The sequence below is a fragment of the Xiphias gladius genome, chromosome 6 (genome assembly GCF_016859285.1).
Source record: "Xiphias gladius isolate SHS-SW01 ecotype Sanya breed wild chromosome 6, ASM1685928v1, whole genome shotgun sequence".
Taxonomy (NCBI): Eukaryota; Metazoa; Chordata; class Actinopteri; order Istiophoriformes; family Xiphiidae; genus Xiphias; species Xiphias gladius.
The window spans coordinates 13,968,782-13,992,994 of NC_053405.1; the positions used below are offsets into that span (position 1 = coordinate 13,968,782).

At 41.8% G+C, this 24,213-nt stretch overlaps 1 protein-coding gene across 4 annotated transcripts in view; it reads right to left on the reverse strand.

Moving 5' to 3' along the window:
• Positions 1-11,584: 11,584 nt before the first annotated feature.
• opa1 (OPA1 mitochondrial dynamin like GTPase) overlaps positions 11,585-24,213 on the reverse strand; it is a 38,446-nt gene continuing 25,817 nt past the window's right edge. For 2 of the 4 annotated variants that reach the window (XM_040128705.1, XM_040128704.1), the window contains 2 exons: positions 13,783-13,856; positions 11,585-13,564 (listed from right to left, as the gene is read on the reverse strand). In XM_040128705.1, the coding sequence (XP_039984639.1) occupies positions 13,792-13,856 (65 nt within the window). In that variant the 3' untranslated portion in view covers positions 11,585-13,564; positions 13,783-13,791. The remainder of the gene's footprint in view (positions 13,565-13,782; positions 13,857-24,213) is intronic. The other 2 variants (XM_040128707.1, XM_040128706.1) reach the window with 1 other exon arrangement.

A 24,213-nucleotide genomic window follows, 5' to 3' on the forward strand; every position in this document is an offset into this window, starting at 1 on the left:
TTCTGTTACTGCCATTGGAAACTCAGTCTTTACAAATGAGGGTGAAGCTTTTTCTTTTAAAGGTTATGGTTATTGTACATGTTGCTTAAGCAGATGTTTTGTGATATTTTCTTCTGTTGCTGAATGCATTACACCGAAGGTGTCCACTGCTTCAAGCTGCTGTCTCAGTTGCTTTCTAATCAAAACCTTATCCTAGATTTGATCCCAGAACACACTGGAAATAATCACTCATTAATGCATTTGTCCTTCATACTGCTCATATTCTCATTTACGTGTCTCCTAACAAAAAATAATTACTCACAGGAAGCAAGGAAAGTAATTTAGGACATTGGATGAGAGAAGGAGACACAGAGATTGATACAGCTTTTTACTTACACTGGCATAAAACTCTACCTAAAGTATACATGAGGAGGCACCTTCTGTCCAATAGCCAATCAAAGGGTTACCGACATTGACTGATTTTCTTTAGTTGTAAGGCATCTGAATATGAAATAATATACTGAACAGGACAGTAAAAATACTTTGATGCTTGATTCTCTACAACACCAATAGGACAAATAGCAAAATGGCAGCACCAAATCAGTTTCTGGGTCACAAACGAAAGGTTGAAGGGAAGGAAAGAAAGTACTGTCAAGGAAAGGGAATGCACCTTTCAGTCAACATGATAGGATTGGTAACAAGATTGGTAACATGTTTAAAGATCAAATTATTCATGTTGACATCGTACGTTCATAATGATTACCTGGTGCTTTTATCTTGAGCTGTGTCATCCTCTGCTGACTATTAAAGCAGAAGTTGTCCATGCCTGGGTGCTCGCCACGCAGAGCTGGCCAGAGGGAAGGAGGGTATCGATGGCATTTGAAAGGCAACAGAGCACTGCGGCCAGTCTGACCCTGTCCTGCCCCGGCCTTTCAGCGCCAGGCCTTTCATATGCAGCTGGACAATAACGACCGGTCTCCGGCCTCCGACTGCCCTCTGAGCCGATTAGGAACCGGACTTGCCACAGATTGACAGAGCCATGGCCTGACACCACCCACATCCAGCAACACTCCCCTTTACTGGGCCTCCGAAGGGGCTGCTAGGGGCCAAGGTCAGTGGCCAGGCTGACCTCTGATCACCCGCCATGTTTGGACATGTCCAAACACTGGTGAGGCCCAGGGTGGCTGATTAGAATATGGAGGGGATGAAAAAGGGCAAGAGGGCTCTGGACTGTTGCAGGAGGTTGTTTGTGTGTGTGTGTGTGTGTGTATATGTGTGTGTATGCTGTTGGCATGGCGACCTGGTCAGTAACTATCAGACCACCGGACCTTCCCCGATACCCCCTCCCCTCCCCCAGGCGTGCAGCTCTTGTCCCAGGTCTCTTTGTTGGGGGCCAGGAGGGAGGAATTACACCGGGGATGATCCCGTATTACTGGGCTTGCCTGCCTTTCAGGTTGGGCTTAGTTTTGTTGGCTGGCTCTGGTTTTATCCTCCCAGTGTTGCCACCACTGAGCTGATCCCTTTGATGTCCTCATACACTGACCACCAGATCGCAACAATTCACATTTTGTCTCAGAATTGAAGGGATTGTGTTGGATTTGGTGCAAAGGTGATCTATGCAGCACAGAGGATGAAACAGCTGCAGTTATAATATGAATACTTCCATTTCAACATCAGGTGATTGGGGAGAAAAACTCAGAGCTGGACTTATTTCTTTAGATTATTTACTCTAAAGAGACACTTACTTGGAAAATACTGACTTCTAAAAATACACAATCATTTGTGTTTTTCACTTTTTCATGAACGACAGGGGTCAGATGTATAGAGCAATGCAGGTTAAAAAAAAAAAAAATCACACACAGGAAATTTAATTTGTACCAGTACAATATACTAGGGCTGGTTCTCCCAAATTACAATGAACAGATGCCGTCAGCAGATGAAACCAGTTGACAGTGAGGTCTGGATTAACTGGGACACAGGGGAAACATGTTGAATTTTTTAAGTTTACTTTATCAATTCTTTGTGCGTTGAAAGCAACAATTACAGATATATATATATGAAGATATCTGAAAACTGTCTGCATGGCTGAATACCATGAGGAGTAAATGAGAAAGTATGTATTTTTTGTAATTTCAGTGACATAATGTAAAAAACAGGACATAGACACTGATAAAGTCTAAAAGCGATAAAATTTCATTTAGAGTCTTGAATTTTCCAGATCACCAAAGTAAAATATTAAGTCTTGGTGGAGTTTCACATAATGACAACATTTACTGATTTGTGGATTCCAGATCAGTGAATTTTGATGCATATTAAGGAAACAGGTTCACATTTTGTCAATAAAATGGTCTTTTATTGTGTACTGGATCACATAAACAATGTGCAAGAATGATGTTTTTATGAGTCTTTCTTTCTTTCTTTCATTAAAATGATGAATTTATCATATCTTGTTATCAGATTAGACTCCAACCGTCCTTTCTACCCTGTTTTTTTCCGCCCTTCTCTCTTTCCTTTCCTTCCTCCCTACCCTGGTCTTTTCAGTTGTCCTCCTCATTCATTTCTTGCTTTCTTCCCTCTTTTCTTCTTCATTATTGATGAAGAAGATGGAAGTCTGTCTTTTGCGACATTCTCTGTGTCCAACCATAAACCAAGGACACTTTTCAGTGCCAAAGAAAACTTTTAGGAACTAAACTAACTGAGGTGCTCCTCGTCTCTACAGCGCCCCCTGCATCCTACAGCTGTCCTGTCCATTACTGACTGTATTAACCTGCGACCCAAAACTAACCCCTCACCTCCCAGCTGTGTGTGTGTGTGTGTGTGTATGTGTGTGGTGAGGAGGCAGTGTAGTGAGGCGCCTTGTGTATGACCAGTGGTCCATACCTCTTTTACTGCTCAGTTCAGTATGCAGAGCCAGAGGGTTTGTGTATGTGTGTGTCATGATGGAGCAGAAATGGCCGGGGGTCTTGCTCTGATGGCCCTGTGTGTACTCATTCAGCACAGAGGTCGTGTGTCAGGGGTCATAGGGTCTATGGGGGGGGGGGGTAGTTGGTGGTGGTTATTTGGGGGGGGGGGTTGTACATGCCCCAAGGTAGGTAGACTATCTTAATTGGCCTCTGGAGACTTTAGGGAGCTTGTGTGTGCTGTGGGTGTTTAAATATGTGAGTGTGTGTGTGTGTGTGTGTGTGTGTGAGTTGTGCGTGTCTGTATGGGACGATAAGCCAAGATAAGCTGTATGTAACATGGATGCGATATGAAAGGATGATGATGATGATGATGATGATGATGATGATGATGATGATGATAGTGTGTGTGTGTGTGTGTGTGTGTGTGCGTGTAGAAACACATAGAGCATCTTGGGGTCATGAACATCTAATGCAGTAGATTTAGTTGAACAGAGAGGAAGGAGGAAAAAGATGAGAGGATGATGATGATGAAACAAAAGACATGGAAAAAGACAAAACAATCAATAACGTATTTAACATGTGATACTGAGATATGGGTCGTGTGTTGACAAAATATTAAAGGTTTAATTTCATATTTATTGCCTGTTTAACTGCTCACATTATCAGGTCCTTCAGTTATGATTGGCCTTTTTTTAAATGATCAATTGAATTACATACATTGTTTATTCAATTTAGTGGCTGAACAAGAAGGAACTGAAAATGAAGAACCGTGTGAATTAGGAGAACAGAAAGAGGGGGCAGACAGTTGAACAAAAGAGGACAAGAAAACTGTTGTGAAGTAAATAAACGTAACTCACTTTAAAAGTAAATTTTCTGTGCTTTTCAAAGACAAATTAGTTTGAAGTGTTTTCTTTATTTGTTTTGAGAAAACACCGCAGTGATTTCCTGGTGAAACCTTGCTAATTTGGAGATGGAAATACAAAGACTGTGTGTCACTGGTTCATCAAACCTTAGCAAGAAAGACCGACGCCAGTACCGTGGGTGTTGGTGCGTGTGTGTTTTGTTGAAAGAGCGAACACGTTTGAGATCCTTAAATCCTACCAGAGCACTGAAAGCTGCTGGACTGCTCTTGTGGGTGTGTGAGATAAAAGACTAAAGGTACACATTTCTTCTTGACATTCTTTATATCCTCTTTTTAGGAGAGCTGTTGGCCCGCATATGTCTGCGTGTGCGTGTGTGTGTGTGTGTGTTTGTGTGTGCAGGCGGCTGTGGTCATGTTTGCTCAGGGACAGTCGGGCTTGTGCCCTGCGACCACATTATCCACCTATTAAAGTCCCGCCATTATTTACCTTCCTCCTCTTACAGGGATGGGCCGTGTCCAGCTGATAAAAGGCTGCAGAGTGTCTGGTTCACCCCAGGCTGGAGAGACGACGGCAACTACAGTCACTGAATGTTGGCAGAGCAAACATTCCTGAGCACCCAGGATCACACACACACACACACACACACACACACACACACACACACACACACACACACACACACACACACACACACACACACACACACACACAATGAAGAAGAAGGACACACACATTCAGCTGGGCAGTAGCTCTGAGAAACAATCTTAATCTTAAGAAAACAATCACAAAGCAACAATAGTACTCTTATTTGCTGATAATGGAGACACAGTTGTGTCCCCATCCCATACTAAATACTAAGTGTGAACAGTGTGTACTATTTTCTAAACATCAGTGTATAACATTGCTCTTGCACATGCTTTACTTTTCTGGACTAAGTGGGACTGATGCGATACATGTCCCCTAACGGTTGTCAAACTTTTTAATGCAGAAAAATTCATTCTTTTTGTGTCGTATATCTGATCCTCCCAGAGTTGTTTAACCACCATCCACAACTTACTTTAATTTTCCGCAGCTGCGAGTAGCTCCGCTTTCATCTTTGCACATAACAGCACACTCAAAAATCAGAGGATTTGGTATGCATGTTAACCACTGAGATTTAAAGAATGGTTTGAGATGAGTCAAAACTAGGTTTTAAATTTTGATGTAGTAAAACAGTTAAACCACAATTTAATCCAGGTTTAAAGTTAATTCTAGTTGGTGCAGCGCACATTTAAACTCCCAGACACACACACACACACACAATGCAAACTGTAGATATAAACTGATAACAGTGACGCACATCTCTCTGGCACATACACACACCTACAATACAAATCAAAGAGTTGATACCAATAATAATATGCACCTGCACACACAACTTTCAAACTCACACTAACACATTCACGCACACGCAGGGGCATGCCATGGCCTGCTGTTGCTGTTGCCCAATGGTGGTAAAACTGTTCTCTGGCAACAGTCAAACACTCAGTGGGCAGCAAAAAAAAAAAAAAAAACCCTGACTGCCCGACTGACTCACTGACGGACAATATTTGCTGGTCCAGAGAGGAGGCGTGTGGAGGCTGCGGGAGGTCAGGAGGTCGGCAGGGCGAAGCGGTGGCCTTTCAGCCCGGAATCGACTGACCAGCAGGTGAACAAACAGAGAGGCTGCAGTGGAGGAGGAGCACCACCATGACATGGTAGGACACAGCAGAGATGGATTTCACTTTGAAAGTTTTGTTTAGTTTTACAATACGTACGGGTGAACAATGAACGCCACAAAAGCTTACAAGTTTACATTTCAAAACACGGATCGGAGTTTGCAGAACAGTATGACAAAAGTAGACACTGAAGGAGCTGCACAATGATGGCGACAGCATTCTTCTTTCAGCATTCATTCCACCATTCATTTATTTTACTGTGTCTTACATATCTACGTCAGTAGATCAGGACGAAATGCGCTCTGGTTAACATGCATGGTGTTCATTTTCAGGAACTTCACCTTCTTAGGGCTAGTCTTCATTCAGCTCAGTATCTTCTTAAATCTCTTCTAATCTTATTTTCAACTCTTATTTGTGCAAAGGTCATGTGAAAAAAACAAAACCTTTTTGTGTGTGCCAAACTAACGCGCAAGAATTCCTGACAACACTTAATATGTAACGTGGCAATTCTCTCGTCTTAATCTGCTGTGATGTCAGGCAGGTTGAAATCGAAGTACTATGGGAAAACACTGAACTATTCATGTAACGTAAGCCTGTTTTACTGTTTAACTCCCAAAACACATGTAAAACAGGCCTGTTTGAAAATGCAAATCTAATTAAAAGTATAAGCTCAGTGAAAACCAGATCAGCATTTCTTGAAAAGAGACAAAAGCTCACAAACTTGATCACTTTACCAAGGGTGTTGTCATTTCTGCTCTGCTTCAACACACGATGCCGCTAACACTAGGGAGCCTCGCCTCAAACGTTCACACTCAGCCACACTGCGTGTTTGCTTTTGGTTTTAGTGCCTGCTAAGATACTATTGATGGCCAGTCAAGTAATGTCACCAGACCGTTTTTGGTCTGCCCTCACTGTGGCACTTAGATGATGAAAGCCGGTCCTCAGTGTCCCCCATCCGGCAACAAGTGCAAGCCCCTGTCACCACAGCTCTGCGGGAGGAGGCAGATCAGCCTGACTGACGTAAGTGGTGTGGACAGATACAATTTCAGCCTGGCAACACAGCAAGGATCTGGCAACCCTCCTCTCTGTTTACCCAAAGGCTGAGGCAGCAGAGCCCAGACCTCACCTGCTGGCACCACTGGTTACCATGAATGCTCACATAATCCCACTAAGTCCATGCAAACCCAGAGCCGCTTCTTTTGCTAAAAGCTCCGGGTCCCTCCCTCTCACTAAGACCTCCACTCGATTAAGAAACAGTTTGTGCGGCGATCAGTTTTTCCATGGCAACTTCGTATATCTCCATTCTGCACAGGAAATTTCCCAACCCTCTGTTTTTACACACACACACAAATGTACACAAACACACATCCGTTTTTATTTCTTCGCCAACTGTTTCAGCATTTTACCACCACTCAGTCACACTTTACCCACCATCTTGGGGAGGCGGGTACGGCTTAAATCTAAGTCCTCAAAGTGTCACAGTCTTTGTGATAGCGTTCACAGTGCAGACTCAGTTATTTATATATATGCATGATGTTGGTGGGATGTAACCAATACCTGATTATCAATAGGATCAGACAGTGATTCCTAGCAGACATCAGCAAAGAGTAAGATTTTTTTTTTTTTTTTTTTTTAAATGCATGTTTTCCAACACATTTCAGTGACAGTACCTTTGACAGAACTCCGGTGTTTAATCATATTCTCATCAAAGCAGCCCTTTGGGTTTTTGTGGTTTTGTATGCTAATGTTGGCACAGTTGCACTGGCGTGAGCAGCAGAATTGACAGCCGTTTCCGGTGATGGTTGACGCGTCTAGTTTTTTTGTTGTGGCAGCACTGATGAATTCTGATTTGAGCATTCAAATTAAACACTTCCCGCTCTTTGTATGAAGTTCTTCAGGGGCAGGTTTGATCCTGCGCGCTGTCTGAAGCTCAAAACTAGGACAATAGTTCAACAGATTGAAACACTGTCTATTGTAGTTGTAGCCTGCTTCGTGTATTACAAAAATTAAAAGTCAGATTTCTTGGATACATACTGAGTATCAGGCTCCAATTTAGTGATACTGGTAGCAATTTAGAAAAAACAGCAGATCCTGCAGTTTTTGCTGTTTATGTTAATAAACCAAAACAGATTCTGATGTGAGGGTGAATCTTTAATATGATATTTTAAGCAGCGGTGAGATGACAGTCCTGCCTCTGTGTTTGTTTGTGTTTTTTCCTCTTGTGTAGAGGGTGGCCCTGTGTGTGAGCGGACACCCTGCGCCTGGAGGGATTCGAGAGAAAATATAGATATTCAGAGCATCGGGGATTTATAAATGGAGACTGTTTCCCTCCACAATGGCCTGATTCATTTATGACGTCCTGCGCCATGAGAGACGATGAGGTCATTTTACGGATTCTTTCAGGGTGGACGTCACATTTGAATGGTGAGAACATGCAGTCGTCCTCTGCGCTGCCGCCCCTGTGGAAACAGCGGCTAAGTCCCACACGCACTCACACACACACGTATATATTTAGATACAGGACCACCAGAGGATTCACACGGTGGAGCCTCCTTCAGTTGCTAAAATTTAAGCACTCTCTACTGCCATAACTTATAGCTCACACAGAAGAAGAACAGGGCTCCCTGTATGTGTATGTGTGTGTGTGTTGGGGGTATGACAAGGAAGGTCACTGACCTCTGTGACTTGGCTAAAATCCCCATGGGCCTAATTCAGCCTTGGAATGGACCCCACAGCGCAATGGGAAGATGCCTCCAACATAATGAACACAAAGGCCAATTGTGACGCCATTCTCTGCAGGGCAGAAAGCAGCGGGCCCCGGGGACAGTAGAGGGTTTTGTTGGCTGGAACGGAGAAGGAAGCCTGTTGCTTCAACAAGCCTGTGATAAGATTCATCAGTGGTGACTCAACATTGGTAGTTTGTGTCCCGGGGCGCAAAGTGTTAGATTTACATCCACTGTGTTTATCTGCACTTGTTGACTGAAGTGCTGATAAGTGACCCTCACAGGCCAAATCATTGTCTTTTAGATGTTATAGCTTCTCTTCAAATATTATACAAAGTCTCTCATGTACAGTCTCCCCTTTACTAGTTATTGTGTCTTCTCAAAGGTTGTACAGTTTCTCTCGTGTACTGAGAGTCTGACCGAGTATCTTATGTCAGTGTACCAAATGCAGTCATCCAGGAAATGAGCACTCTTTGTTTTACTGTTAAATGTAACAGAATACCTTGGTGCATCATGGAGGCTCAGTGACTGCTGCATACCAAACATAAAAGAAGAAAAAAAAACACATCGTGTTGCTGTCCAGTGAAAACAATGTATCTACATATTTGGTGATATGGAATTGAGAAATTTCACCTAGTTCTTAAGATAAACAAAATTATTTGAAAACCAATTAGGGATTATCTGTAAAATGTGTTGACACAAAGCTTGTAAAAAGATGATGTTTTGGAGATGCACGGTGTCCGCAGGACAGTGGCAGTGCGAAATACACAGGCCCACTGTGCAAAATTACAATTAAAAAGAAATGCAGGAAAAAAATCTTTGTTGCCATGATACAAATCTGGTTCTATCATTTAGCCAAAGAAAGCATCATCGCATCTATGACATGATCCCGGGAATCAAACAACAAACAACAGACAACATTAAATTTGTTATATACTTTAAAGCTCCTGAAAAAGCCCTTCTATAACATTAAATATTCATTACTAAATGTATAACTATCAAAATAAGGTCAGGAAAAAACATCAGCTATTGTTTACTTCAGTTTAACGCTCAAAAACTTAGTTACTCTGCTCCGTTAGGACTAACGAATGACATTGTCATTAAAATGTTGCTAAATCCTGAATGGTGCACAGAAATACTATAAAAAACATCATGAGTCTCACCTGCTCAAATCATTGAGGAGAGGTCACATGAAATAAAGACACACACACACACACACACACACACACACACACACACACACACAAAACATCTCTCATGTGAAAGAGTCAAAACTGATCAAACTTGTGCAGAATATTTTGTGTTTTCACGTAGAACCCAACTGCTCAGAATAAGAACCTGATTGTGAAAAGGTTTTTTTTGAAAATCAGAATTTACAGGCACTTTGTAAGCAAACAGAGCCAAAGCTACAATGGACGATCTACCTGGTTTTTCTTTTTGAAAGGTGGCATCTAACTCCAGTTTAATCACAATAGAGGAATGAGTCTACACCCATCATGCACTCGTATATGACGTCGTGAGCTTCATGATTTGACACACAGAAAACCAACGATAGATCATTTATTGAGCAATCTGTAAAGTGGAACTCTTGAACCACTATAGTTTTTGTTAGTGTTTGGTGCCGTTCAGCGTTCCCATCAGTTGAAGGCCATGTGTGTTAATTCAGTTGCCAAAGTCGCTGCCTGTCCCAGAACCTCAACCGACACCTCGATCACAGAGGAGACAGAAAGACGAAAACAAAGCCGGTGCCGCCAACAAGAAGGCAAACAAATGCTGACACCGCTGCTACTGCCAAAAAACGCCCATCCCCACAATTTATTGCTCTTTTCTGAGACTTATTCAAGGTTTTCATCATATACCGACCTGCCACAACCCCCTTTCGAAAAACCCAGAATGTGTCTGTGTGATGAGGTGGGGGATTAAAAAAATGAAGCAACAAGATTGGCCCTTTCTATTTCCTAAGAAAGACTAGAAATGGAGCTTTGTGCACGTCCGCTGCTGTGGCACATTTGACAGGTCTGGGCTGGCTGCTTTTGTGTCACTAGCATAAAGGGGATTGAGGGAAAACACAAACTGAACCACTGTGCCGTTGTTGCGCCGGCTATTAGTCAATGTGACGGCCTTTGCAGATGCTAATGGTGTATAGTGTCTGCCGGCCGGCCTCCCTCCTCCCAGAACGTGGCTATCTGATTGCACAAAGGCCTTCTGCTGGAGGTTGACTTTTCCTCTATTCTTTTCACGGCTGCTACAAAGTCATTAGGCTTTTTTCACTTCTCTTGTTTTTAGGAAAACAGGTGAATAGAGTAGACGCACAGAAAGCAGCAAGATAATGTGAGGCATTTATCTTCAAGTATAAATGCCTCAGGTGATGGTAGTAAGGACTAGAACCCCCCCCCCCCCGTGCTGCCCTTTGAGCAAAGTGGAGATGCGGTAACAACCAGGCTCTTGTGAAAGAAGAGAGGATGCCCAGGAGTGTAGGACCCCTGGTCTCTGACTTATTAATCAGTCAGGCCCTTGGCTGCCTGCCTGCCTCAGGCTGCATCGTGTCTTCAGCCTGCAGAGTTAAATACTCAGAGGGTTAGCCCAGATCTGGAGCAGAGGCCCCCATCACGTCAGCACACAGGTCAGGGCATCCAGCAGCAGCCAGCTGTGGGACAACAGGAGACTATGTAATGGTAACACACGCAGATTTAACACAGTTCTCCAAGGATGAGAGTGAAACAGTGCATCATAGGTGATTCCCTGTAACTTGCCGTCAAAGTGGTTTTATTCTTTTTATTTGAGATTCTCAGAGGCTGTAAAGGTTCAAGTAAATGGAGTTTCATTCGCTTCAAGGCAACATTTTAGACAAGACTGAGAGACAACCCGTGGTGGAGAGTAACTAAGGACATGTACTTCAAAACAATTTACAAAGTACCTGTACTTTGAGTATTTCCATGTTATGCTACTTTATTCATCTACTCCACTACAATTCAGAGGGAAATATTATACTTTTTACTCCACTACATTATTTTGTCAGTCACTTAACAAATGAAGATATTACATATAAAACATATAAGTGTATAAAATAGGACGCACTGTTATAGAACAAAACTACCAGTGTGTAAAATAGTTACAACTAGCTCCACCTCAGCTGACTAAAACAGTAAAATGCTGCCTTCACATTAATGCAACACTAATAATGATCCACTAATATAATTGCGTAAACTGTCAACTTCATGGTGGCGCTAGAGGAAAAGTCAGTGGACCATCAGAGTTGATAGGTTTCATCATCCGGGGAACGGGAATGTCTGTACAAAATGTCATGACAATCCATCCCGTAGCTGTCGAGTGTGACGGAGTGACTTCCACTGTTGTGCAGACTGGCCTAACAGTGACGGGACAAGCTGACACATCAGGAAAAATCTTTTTTTTTTTTTTTTATGTCAATTTTATAATTTTATTTTCACGGTTTTTCTTTTAAACACAAATTTAATAAATAAAGCACAGCTGATGGGGTACACCATGCAAACATTACTTTCTACAGCATAAAACGTTATTTTTAACCACCTCACCAATTTTCTGTTACACAGGCGGCTCACTCTACATGATAGCAGCTCCATAACTTCTGATTAACTTTACCTGTACAGAATGCACGGCATATTATTTATAAATACCCATATACACATATGAATGAATCAACGAATGGGTAGGGTCAACACAGTCGCTCCCGCCCTTTCATGTCAAATAGGACAGTTTTTCAAGCTAGGAAGAGCGAGTGGGTGTCTGCATGGGTGATGGAAAGAGTCACTATGGTCCAGATGAAGGAGGTGCAAAGAGAGTGACGCCAGGTGAGATAAGAGGAGGGTTTAGGATGAGCGAGGAAGAAGCACAAGCTTGGGAAACATCTGGCCCTGGACAGTGACAGGTGGAAAAATCAGTGAGTTGACAAAGGCAATATACATTTTTGGTTTGGAATCAGCCACCAGAATTTTGTGTTTCTCATTTTTTCTTGAGTTTGAGGATAGCGTCTTTACATTTTCCTTGGTTTTGGGGCGTTTGATCTCATCCCTGAAGCAGGACGAGGCGTAAGATCTTCATGACGATTCAATCACCTGTACCTCTAAATTGGTTGGTGATGTATTTTTAAACTGTTATGATGACAAACATTTTTAACTGATTGTGCAATATGGATGTTGAGTAATGACATTTTAAACCTAATAAAAGGTATAACAATGTAATATGTTCAAATACATGATCACATAATCAGTTAAAAACTGTGGCACTTAGTTTAATAATGTGTCTAAATGATTTACAAACATCCTGAATTTATGTTTAATTACATTTTTAATCTATTAAGAAGGTGTCATATTATTTCTTTTGGAAGTTTTGCTATTGTAGCAGATGAAGATATTAATGCACACTGATGGCGCATCACACACAGACTTACAGAGACAAAACGGGAGCATTATGTGCATTTGGCAGACATACAAGCATGTTATTTGTCAAATAAACCCCATAAGCTCAAAATAACAATAAGTGAAATCTTTCCGTAATATTGTTTCCAACACCTCCAGAGCTGATCGCATCCTGTTAATACAACGGAGATGAAGCTGAATATTGAACCCGGTAGTTGCCTTCCATTCTTACAGATTTAAGGTGAGAACATCTGCTGGAACTAAAGTCTCATTTAGGGTTACATGTGGAGTAAATGGAAAATACAGTTAGATCTTGGAGGGATAACTTAAGTGCTTTAGATCCTAAGTGCAACTACAAATTACTTTTGAACGTTAAATAAAGGCAAATTCTGAGCCTATCAGCCAGGTAACTTGACGTAACTTGTGAGCACCAGGTGAGACAAAAGTATGAAATTCGAGGCTATTTCACCCATCAGGACCAGTGTCAGTGTCAGTGTTTCTCTGTACACAGATCAGTGAATACACAAACTCGTATAATCACGTATACACAAACACCCCAGGCCAGGAAAAAAAAAAAGAAAAAGGAAATCTAATAAAAATAAGAAAGTGGGACATAAACATGTGCGCTATCCTCTTTTATTGAAAGCGTTGTGCAAGCTTCTCATTTTCCTCCTGATTCGACTGTGTTTGTTTGGGTTCCTGTGCAAAAGTCTCTCTCTTGATGCGGGACATGACGCAAAAAACAAAAAAAACAAAAACAAACAAAAAACATAAAAACAAAGAAAATCAAAGAGAATATGAAAACTGTTCCTCCATCTTATCCTTCTGTTCAGGTCCATCTTTCCATCAGTGTCCAGGGGAGACAGGAAGCCAAGCCGGGGGCCTGAAAATCAGGTGAGTGGTGAGGCAGGGCGAGGGGGTGATGACGGTCATTTACAAGATTTACTTGTCTTTGTTCAGTGCATTTCTCTGCTGTGATCCAAAAAGTTACTTGAAATAGTTCTGTAGAGAGGAAGGATGGAGAAAAAAACAAATCAAACATACATACAGTTACCATCTCTCCTGCTGACAGAAGTGAATCTGTATAAATGTTTACTATCCTTTAACAATTATGTTAGTCAGTGCTTTGGTTATACTGCATCACTGATGTACATTTTGATACGTGTAGCTGGTGTGATTTTCAACAGGGAGATCATAGACTGTATGACAGAGACAAATACCTAGTTCTCTCATTTCTCCTTGTGAAGAGCTTCTATGAAGGCTTCAAGTTTCTCCTGGATCTCACGAACTTTCTCTGCAGAGAAGAACACAAATTAGGTCGGTTAGTCAAAAATACATAAAATATCGACAAACACACAAACAAAAAAATACAAACACATTGTTAGAGCAGAAACAATGTCAATTAAGCGATTAGTTGCCCAACAGAAAATTAAACGGCAACGACTTTGAAAATGGATTAATTGTTTTTTTTGAGTGGGTCTTTTTTAAAGAAAAGTTGCCAAGAATTCATCAGTTCCAGCTTTACGAATATGAAGATTTGCTGCTTTTGTTTGTGTAGTAAACTGCAGAGCTGAAACAATTAATTATTTCATATTAGTTAGTTATTAGAAAATGAATCAGCAACTATAATTTATTAATCATTTAAGTCATTTTTCAAATAGATAAGCCAAATGTTCTCTAGTTGCAGTTTTCTCAAATCTCAGTATTTTCTGCTTGTGTGTATTTTAAATCATGGTAAACTCAGCATCTTCTGGTTTTGGACTGTTTGGACAAAACAAGATATCTGAAGACATCAGCTTGGCCTCTGGGAAATTTTTGACTATTTTCTGTTTTATAGATTAAATCATTTATGGATTGATTAAGAACAGTGAAATAAATAATCAATGAAAACGATCACTGATTTCAGCCCTAGTAAGCTGAATGTCTGGGTTTTGGGCTGTTGGCCTGACAATGTAAGACATCTGAAGACGGAAATACTGATGGACATTTTTTAATGTGTTATAACATCATATGGATAAAATAATCGATCATCAGGAAAATAACCGGTAGATTCATTGATAATGGACATAATTGTTAGATTCAGCCCTAAACATTTCCAACAATTGCTGAAAAATGTTGCTGCTTTTTCTGCTTAAGCAAGTCACTAAAACATAAGTTCTAAATGAAGCAACATCACGACGGGTAGTTGGTTAGAAATCTGTTTTTTCTAAACAGAGAAAATACGAAACAAATTCCAACTGCTAAAGCGCATGTCTGCAGAGAGAAATTCCCTCACATTTTTCACCAAAGCACCAGGTGGTCCCCTCTGACAGTGACAGCCAAACCTCATTGCAGACCTCCTTCACACATCTGATGATGAAGAACTGAGTACCCTTTCCCAGTTAGCACAGACCACATCAAAGCTCTCACCATCCCCTTTTCATGGTATGTACCTCCCGGGCACATTGCTAATGGACAGAAGGAGATACCATAACAACAACATTTCACATGAAAGGAAGGAATTTACTGGAAAAACAGTCAGTCACTTCTTTTCATGATTAAACTCCTATTGTCCGGAGACTGCATAAGACCAGCAATCCTTCCACCCAACATGTACTGTCACACGAGATGAGCGAGCCATCTAAAGCAGACTTAATCGCTGATTAAACAGTGGCTGAAGGAAGTCTGTGGGCCAGCGAGGAGAAAAGGAAGCTGTGGCTCGCAATGCCAGCTGCACCTCCAGGCCTGGTTGGCTCTCCAGATTCCCTGTCACCCTGGCTAATCTGTCTGGATCTTCCCCAAGCACAAACTCAAACACCGGCTCTGAAAAACAAACGAGCACTGCTGTATCTTGATCAATCAGCCACACGAGATCTATAGGCAACTTACTGTCGACTGTTTTCCTACAAGTAGGCCCAATGAAAACAGCTTTAAAAAGACTTGTCTGTTTCAGGGAGATAAATCATTGTGGTTTGGACCTACGAACAACAGTGTGTTCATTTCAGGTCGGCACAAAGGTGATGACTGTGTGCATGGTTTGGATTGAAACTAAATATCGTACTCAGGGGCTTGTGTGCAGCCCCTTTGATGGGACCACGTCTGCTGAGGTATCCTTTTCCTGACGGATGAAAGGCAGAAGGTTGTTAAGAGAGATGCAGGCACACTCCCACACGTCCTGAAACACTAGCAGAGCTGAGAAATGCTGGATAACACGAGAGGAGCTCGCTCTCTTGCGCACGCGCACACACACACCAATTACTTGAAAACCAGCAAGAGCTGTACAGTCATGCCACCTCCACCTCTTTTCACCTTCCTACACACTCACCACTGGCAGTTGGTAAAAAAAAAAAACAAAAAAAAAAACCAAGCCTTTGATACTCTGTTAACACACTCAGGCAAAATGGCAGGGCGTTAGGGGGAGATTACAACACCTAATGGAGGCATTAAGGGGGCCTGTTGAGAGGCACGCTGACAAGTCACTGCAGCAGGTGTGGAGCTGAATGAAACATAACCCTGCAGTACGCCATTCCAGCACACAGGCCACCGCAGGGCACAGCTCAAAGGCAACAGACAGAGTTCAGCCGTGTGGGCTGGGTGCCCTGACCACAGGACAACACAACTCAATCCGAGCCAATCAGAGCAGGATTACCGACATCTGTCTGACCCAAAGAAAGAGAGATGTGAGGTATGGAGTTTTGCTCGGTGTGTGGAAAGGAGCGTACTGACTATCAGATCATCAAAACATGGGAAATCCCCTGGCTCAAGCTTCACAGCCTTTAACTGGGTTTAGATGTGGCTGAGGATAAGGTGCTCTACGGAGCCTTAGTGTTTCAGATGCAGACTGCTTAACACGGGTCAAACATTAAGGATCCTGCCTGCTGTCGGCCAGAGACAGTGAGTTTTGCTAGATCACTGGAGGCAGCAGTGGTCTAGAGGTTAGTTTGGAGGGCTAGTGATAAGAAAAGACACAGCTTTGAATCCCCAGATTGGCTGGGAAAGCTAATGTTGGGTGGGTGAAAAATCCCTCTCCCTTTCTTTAACACCAGCTGGTGAAGCAACTGAAACCCATGATTGATCAAATGCTCTGCTGGAGCACAGGTCAAAACTGTGGCTGCAGCTCCTATCAAGTCGAGTAACACACACATTTGCCTTAGAGGACTCTACAATCTGTACAACATGCAATGCCTTTTATACGTATACCGTCACTGAGTATTATTATTATTATTATTATCATTATTATTATTATTATTATGATGTTCACATTATCCGTTTTCCTCTTTCTTTTGAGTGTCTGATAGTGGGCAGGACTTATGAGTTAACTCAGAGATGCAGGTGTGTTTAGTGCTTAAGCATAGCAGCATTCAGGACTGACTTGGTTGATCTACTGCCGGACTGAGAGAGAGCCCAGACCTGTTTACCACCTTGTCTCTTCCTGACTCTTGAGCTGACTACCTCCAATTTGCTTTAGGAAAAACCACAAACAACAAAACTTGAAGGAAACACTGTTTAGGAAGGCCATTTTGTACTGGGTGCTTGTGGGGCCTCTGCTTTAGCTAATCACTGATGCCAGCGCAAGGTAAGCCTCAAACAACCCACTGCCACCCAGTCAGCCTTCAGTTTCTTTCCTTTAAGTCCTTACAATTTTCTTTCTTCATTTCATTCTCTTCATTCTCATGACATTATATAAATTACAAACAAAATATCCCAACATGAAATAAGACAGCATAAATGACAACAGCAAGGCCCATCAAACCACTCCTTTACAGCAGGATGTTTAATGACTTTAAAATGAGCCCTCAGCAGCTTTCAGGAGCCCAGGAGGCCATGGGTGAATGTGAATAGCGTCTTTAAGAAAAGCCAATATTCTGTGGATAAAACTGTGAGAAATAGATATTTATTTCCCCTAACACCATCTGTTTGCCACCAAAAGACAGCAGCAAGAGGAAGAAAAGGCCAAAACAAGGCTCTCCTTTCACCGTCCTGTGGAAATGCAACAAAAAACACAGTGGACAGAGTCACCATTGCCTGTTTCTCACTGAGCTGTGGCACTAGCGGTCTAAAACTCCATTTAGGCTCCTGTTTACCTAAGAGATGAGCCCCAAAACACAGTCATTCAACCGCTCACCCCTTTATCTGATCATGAATATTCCCATAATCCTCTGGCCTCTATCCCAGAGGCCCCTTCTTTAAGATGCTGGGTGTTGTGTGGGTTGCCCGGGGTGGAGGGACTCTCGCCCATTCAGAGTAAGAGAGGGGAGCCTTTTACCCCAATCCCCTCTTTCAGGGCCTTCTCTCGGCTGATCTCCACATGAAATGATATCTCATTCACTCTCACTCTGTAGAGTCCCCTAAGCCTGCTATGGCCGAAGCACTGGCAGAAGGAGGGCTGTGCCAGAAAACCTTTAATTGACCTGTAATTAGACTGTGAAACTGCATGGCCCTGCTGGACAAGTAGCCACCACCGAGGGGAGGGAGAACAGAGGAGAGAAACAGTTGAGAGGGAGGCCTGCAACTTACTGTGAGATACAAAAAAACTAATCCTCTTCCTATGGGAGATGGCTACTCTTCTTCACTGGATGTGAAAGGGAGGGATCCGTAAAGAAAGGGTGACTGTTATGAAGAAGTGGCAACAGAAAGATTTCAGTGGATGAAGTTTGGTGCCAAGGTTAAGGCTACTTTAGCACGCTGTTCTGAAATGTTCTACTGACAAGAGAGCAGCAGTTCACTGCATAGTCGCTAGAGAGAGTGGGGCGGAGGGTTTAGTTCCTGTCCCATCCTATCATCATTCATGAGGAAACTTTTTATATCTCGACTACCAAGGTCACAGAGTAGGTGGGGAGACTGAACGTTTAAACGTTTAACTGCTGTTTCCTTCTTTGAAAGATGATCTCTTAATGTAACAAACAGAAAAGCCTTTTTCCTCAGCTTGCTGCTTGATTTGTCACTAAATCTGGATTGTCACGCTATAAAAACTGGGCCATGGGAGACATGGACACAGGGAGAGCGGTAACGTCGACAGCCCAAACGCCATGTCAGTGACAGAGCAATGAATCAGCCTTCACACGCATGACTATCTATAAAACAGATGCCGGGGAGAGAGCAGCCCAACCTGGGAAACACATATGTAGAACTTAACAGGTCAAAGCTTGGGGTCAGCCAGAGGGCAAACAAAACAATAACAGCAAAATGAAGTGAAAATCTTTTGAAAGAGCCAGGTGAGGCGCAGGTTTAATGACCGGTATCGCCTATGCCTTTGAAGGGCCAAATGTTAAAAATTTTAGTGCAGGGAGTTGTAAAGATGAGGAGAGAGGTGACAAAATTTGGGGAGATGGTGGATTTCGCTCTAGGCCTGGGGGGAATTAACTGAGGGAAGAGATACAACAGTAATTGTAAATGAGACAAAAGGAGAGAACAAAGACTTATCAGATAAATATAGCAGTAAACCATCACCATAATTTCTCATACCATTCTTAAAAATGAACAGGTCTGATACACTAAGTCTATTTATGATTCATAGTGTAAATCACAGCAAGTCAGGGTTCTGAAGTTTTCCAAGAATCACCTTTTGCACCCAAATTGAGGCCTGTGCTGAAGCTAAGTGGCAATCAATCTTGAGAAGCCACATGGGCCTGAGGATGTGAGGCTGACAAGTCTGGTTTAAACTGAGATCTTGTCATAATCCCTCAGAGAAACTCCCCTTGGCTGAATCAGCCACAGGTGTGTGGACCAAGTTAACTAAACTCCAGAGAGAGCACACAAAACAAACACACTTGAGTTTGAAAACACATGCATGCATCCAGCCCTGTTGATAACTGGGCCTAAATGTAAAGGATCCGATTTTAATCACCTTGTCTCAGTCCCGTTTTGACACGGCGCTGACCAAGAACCACCCGGTCAAACAAGACAACGGAGAGCGATTAGACAGTCCAGCTCTCCTCTTCTCCCTGCTGCCCTCAGGTAAATACATGTTTGCAGCTGCTCTGGGCCCCACACACCTTCACATCCATATAACACTGAGGACGTAGCAAACGAACCTGGAATTCCTTTGAGCTCCTAGAAAAGGCCTGTTCAGGCCTATAGGCTGGAGTAGCTGGGCTGCAGGTGTTATACTTGCAATTGCAAGGCCGACAAAGTACTACTGGTGCCTCAAAAAGTGGCCCAGTATCTGATAAAGGTAGCATTTCTACACTAAGAACCAGTTCATCTTTTTCTTGACACTCAACAGTCAATATACCTGCATAAATTAAATTCACACTCAAAAAACAGAATTTAAAACACACATACCTAAAAAGATTTGGAGCACCTCATGATTTGATATGTACTCATTTTGTATGATTGGGTGATTTTGCCGCAAGAAATCCAGATACAGGTTCTGTATTACCTTCATAATGGCCTAAAGGAAATACACTTTATAGAATTTTCCCGTATTTATAAAAAATCTCAATTTGTGTACATAAACTAAACAACAATAAATCAGAGAAGAAGGTTAGACTAACCTTCTAGGACAGTACGGTCATGATGTGAGAATACTCCAACCTGAAGTTTGCCTTTTTTTAAACCGTTATAGAATGGGAGGGTATGGTTTCCCTATTACCTCATGTTAACCAGCACCTGATGTCAGACCTTTGTGTGTGTGTGTGTGTATATGTACGTGTGTGAGTGACAAGTGGATAAGAGGGAAAGGGTCCCTGGTGGCCACACTGTGCTGGAAACATGTGAACAGAAGCCTGGCTGAAGTCCCCCTCCCATCACACAGCTCCTTCTCTTTCCTATTTTCCCACACTTACTCTCTCTCTCTCTCTGTCTCATTCATTTCTTTATCACCGCCTCCATCATCACCTCAAAACACAAAACACACGACTCTTTTTTCTTGTTTCCTTAGTCCACTGGAGTTATTTCCTGAGTTTGTGGCTAGGGAGGATATTAATCACCTTTAGAAGATCTATCAGCCTACTTAATCTGACTGTAAATACTGCAAATGGTGTTACAGCAATGTAGCTAACAACAAAAATGTCAGTTAGCCAATTTCTTCCCAGCAATATTAATATTTTCAAATTTCTTCCAACAACAAATAAACAAATGAGAGAGATATGAAAAGGAAAATACATTATTGTCCAACATTAAAATTAGGCCTTCCCTGAAATGTCATTGTCAAATGTCAAATGTCAATGACATTTGGAATTTAATAACAGGATGCAAATAACATTAAAAAAATATTTAAAAAATAATCTATCTATATATCTATATATATATAACTATATTTAAAAAAGTTAATACAATAATTAATTAATTAATTAATTAAAATAAGATCAAGTATTAAAAGTTTGTTCAGGCAACCCACAGGACCGATTGCATTTATATCAATGTTAGCTATTTAGTGGATATATAATTGCAGGGACCCTGGAGTACAAACACATTTTCAGTAGTGTAGTAATGTTTTTACAAACTGATCTGCTATACAAAAGGTACTTAAGTGCTTCATCTTAGCCTGTTTCAACAAATGATCACTCTGGCTAGTGATCAACAGCTGTATTATCAAGAGCTTATCAAACAGATGCTGGAGAGCTGCAAACAATATGTTGGTGCAAAATGTCTTAGAAAAACATTCCTGGTTTTTGACAAGGGAGGAAGGATGGATATACCGGAGGGAAGGGAGGAAGTGAGAAAAAGACTCAGGGAGGGAATAAGGGGGAAGAAATAGGTGATGGGAAAGTGGAAAGAGAAGCGGGTCGTGACTTTGGTAAATGGGAGCAGGTGGCTGGTTGGAGCCGTGATGGAGAAGTGGGGGAGGAGGAATGGAGAAGAGAAGCAGAGGTGAAAGAGACTCCTCTGTTTTACAACAGTTACAAAATATACTGACAGCAAAGTATAACAGACCGGATACAGTAAGAAACTGAAGAGCAATGACAATGGGAGATGCAAAGATGAAGTAAATGCAGAAGAGTGTAAGAAAAAAAACAAAAAAAAAAACAACAAACAAACAAAAAAAACAGATAGATGCCACATGCTTAACATCAGTCATGCTTCTTATGATCTGTCTTGTGAGGAGACAGGGATTAAGGTGGGAGACGAGATGGTCAGAAATAGTGAGGCAGCGGAACAGTGGAGAGAGGAGCAAGTATTACTGTGTGAAAGTGAAACAAGCAGACAACTGGAGCGATGCAATTTATCCGGGTCAAATGCTAGTCTTTGAAGCTAAATGCTTCATTGGTGGAAATTTAATGTAGGACCATTTCAAAACCTAAATCAAAGAAAACAGGACCTGGGTGATCAAATTTCTGAAACTATATATGGGCAGTATCAAAACAAGGACAGCAGAAAATCTGTTATAACAGGGGAAGGAAGCCTACTGTGGTGAACCAGATATATGACAAAAAAGTCTTTCAGACTGTATTAACCTTGTTCTTCACTAATCTATTTGTGGATGAAGCGCAAAGAAAGCGGTAATAAAATGTGGAAAATATACTCAAGACATTTTCAGATGTTAAGTGTGCCCAGCAATAGAAAAGTAGTGGGTCTGTTCATTTCGGAAGTCGCTTTCACACAACATTAACAGAACAAGACTGAATAAAATGTAGGAGGGGCCGCCTCATCTATGCCAGTGTTATGACAACTGTGGATCTAGTGTTTGTGTACTTGTCACTCCTAAGGGAGAAAATGGATCATTTGGCAGCAACACTGCAGCCTGAGGTTTCCTCCTCTGTGGGAAAAAACAAACTTATATTGTAACACTACTAAGGCTCTCAGTTTACAAAGCCACACTGCTAACTAGTGTCTATTAAGTTCGGAGACAATGAATACTGTGGTCAGGAAGAGTGGGGATGAGTTTTACAGAGAGAGCAAGAAAGGGGGGAAAATAGAGGGAAAAAAGAAGAAGACTGGAGCCAATGAATGAGACATATATCAGCAAGGCAGCCTGTAATGGGGAGTGATGTGGAGAGAAACAACAATAGAAGAATTCATGTACTGTAGGTCATATTAAAGTAAGAGTGCATGTAAGGGCAGTAGCCCCCAACATGCTAAATAGCAGACAGTCTCAATCTCACTACACAAAACCTCCTCATGTTCCAAAATGCAGACCAGTTGACTCAGGCCATGTCTACAATCATGTAGATAAATTTGAAACTCCATCTTGTTTTCCTTTGTTTTGGCTTTCCATCCATAATAAGGTGGCATTTTCAACCTTATGAAGACTGGATTGTATCATGGGTGGTGGAAACAACTTTTCAAAAATGATGACGTGTATATCAACCTTCAAACACACAAACATGATCAGGTACTAACATCTAGCAACAATGTAAAGACACAAACTCTCTGTATGTATTCACTCTCTCAGTGAAGCCAAACAGCTGTCTGAGAACTACGCTGTCATAAAAAGTGATTTGATCTGGGGTCTCAATGCAGCAGGCTAAGAAATAACTTGGCCTTGGTGAAGCATTTGTTAACTGTGAAGAAATCACTGTTTCCTACTCATGCAGTGATGTAGTGGCAACTGTCAGCGACGGCTGTATAACGTGTTCAGCTATACTCAAACAAAAAATAAGTGAATACTGAGTAAGAACAGAGGATGAACCAGATACCAAAAACCACTCCTTACCAGTTGATGGTGGTAATGCACTTTAGTTGTTTGTCAATTTATAGAAGATGTTGTATTGTTATTTTAGTAAGGGGGGTTGAACTTTTAGAAAAGATGAATGTGCACAAAACTCTGCAACATGAAAACTGCATTTAAAAAAAAATGTAAAATTAGTGTGGGCATGGCCTCACTTAAAAAAACTCTGCGAAAGATAAGAGATCTTGATTGCAAGACCACAGTACAGATGGTGTAAAGTGTTGTACATACTGTTAATAAGTACATTGTGATTACTACTGGCACATACTGATACCGTGATTTAGACAGACGATCGTGTCAATAGCATCAAAATAAACTAGTTTTCAGGAGCACGATCATTGAAGCAACAGAAGCATTAATACCTAGGAAGAGAGCTTGTCCTTAAAGTCACACAGAAAATGTAAACAAGCTGTAAGGTTTGTGCAAGAGCAGCAACAGCATGCTGACTGTTTCTGCTTCTCTCCCTCCCTCCACATGTGCACGCAACACCTTAAGATGATACGTCATCCCTCAAAGCAGAAGAGAACAGAGAAGCACTTCTCATTGAGCCCTCGCTAATCACCCTGGAGGAAGCTGCTCGAAGGAGGTGGAGGGGGGAGGAGATGAAAGAAAACAAAGTGAGCGTGAGGCTGAGAGGGCATTCCGGTGAGCAAGCCCAGACAACCAGAGCCTTATTGTATTCTAGTTCTACACAAGATAAAGGAAAAGGAGAAAGTGACGGCATGTGCAAACATGCAAACACTTCACACATTATCACTGTTCTTGAGAGCACATTCAGTTGACACCTTTAATTCCTTAACCCTCAAATAGCCTCAACAAAAAGCTGAAATCCATAAATTTATTCACATTGTTGCATTCATCAGTGGCAACAAGCCCGCAGTAAAGATGGTAAAGATGTTGTTGTTGTTGTCCGTTGTCCAGGGGTTTATTAATTTGAATCAGCCCTTGCCAAAATATGCCAGCAACCAAAGTGTGATACTGATGGACTTGATTTTGGTGTCTGAAAATTATAACAGGATGTTTCCATACTAATAAAAATAAAACAGAAAAGTCTAGTGAC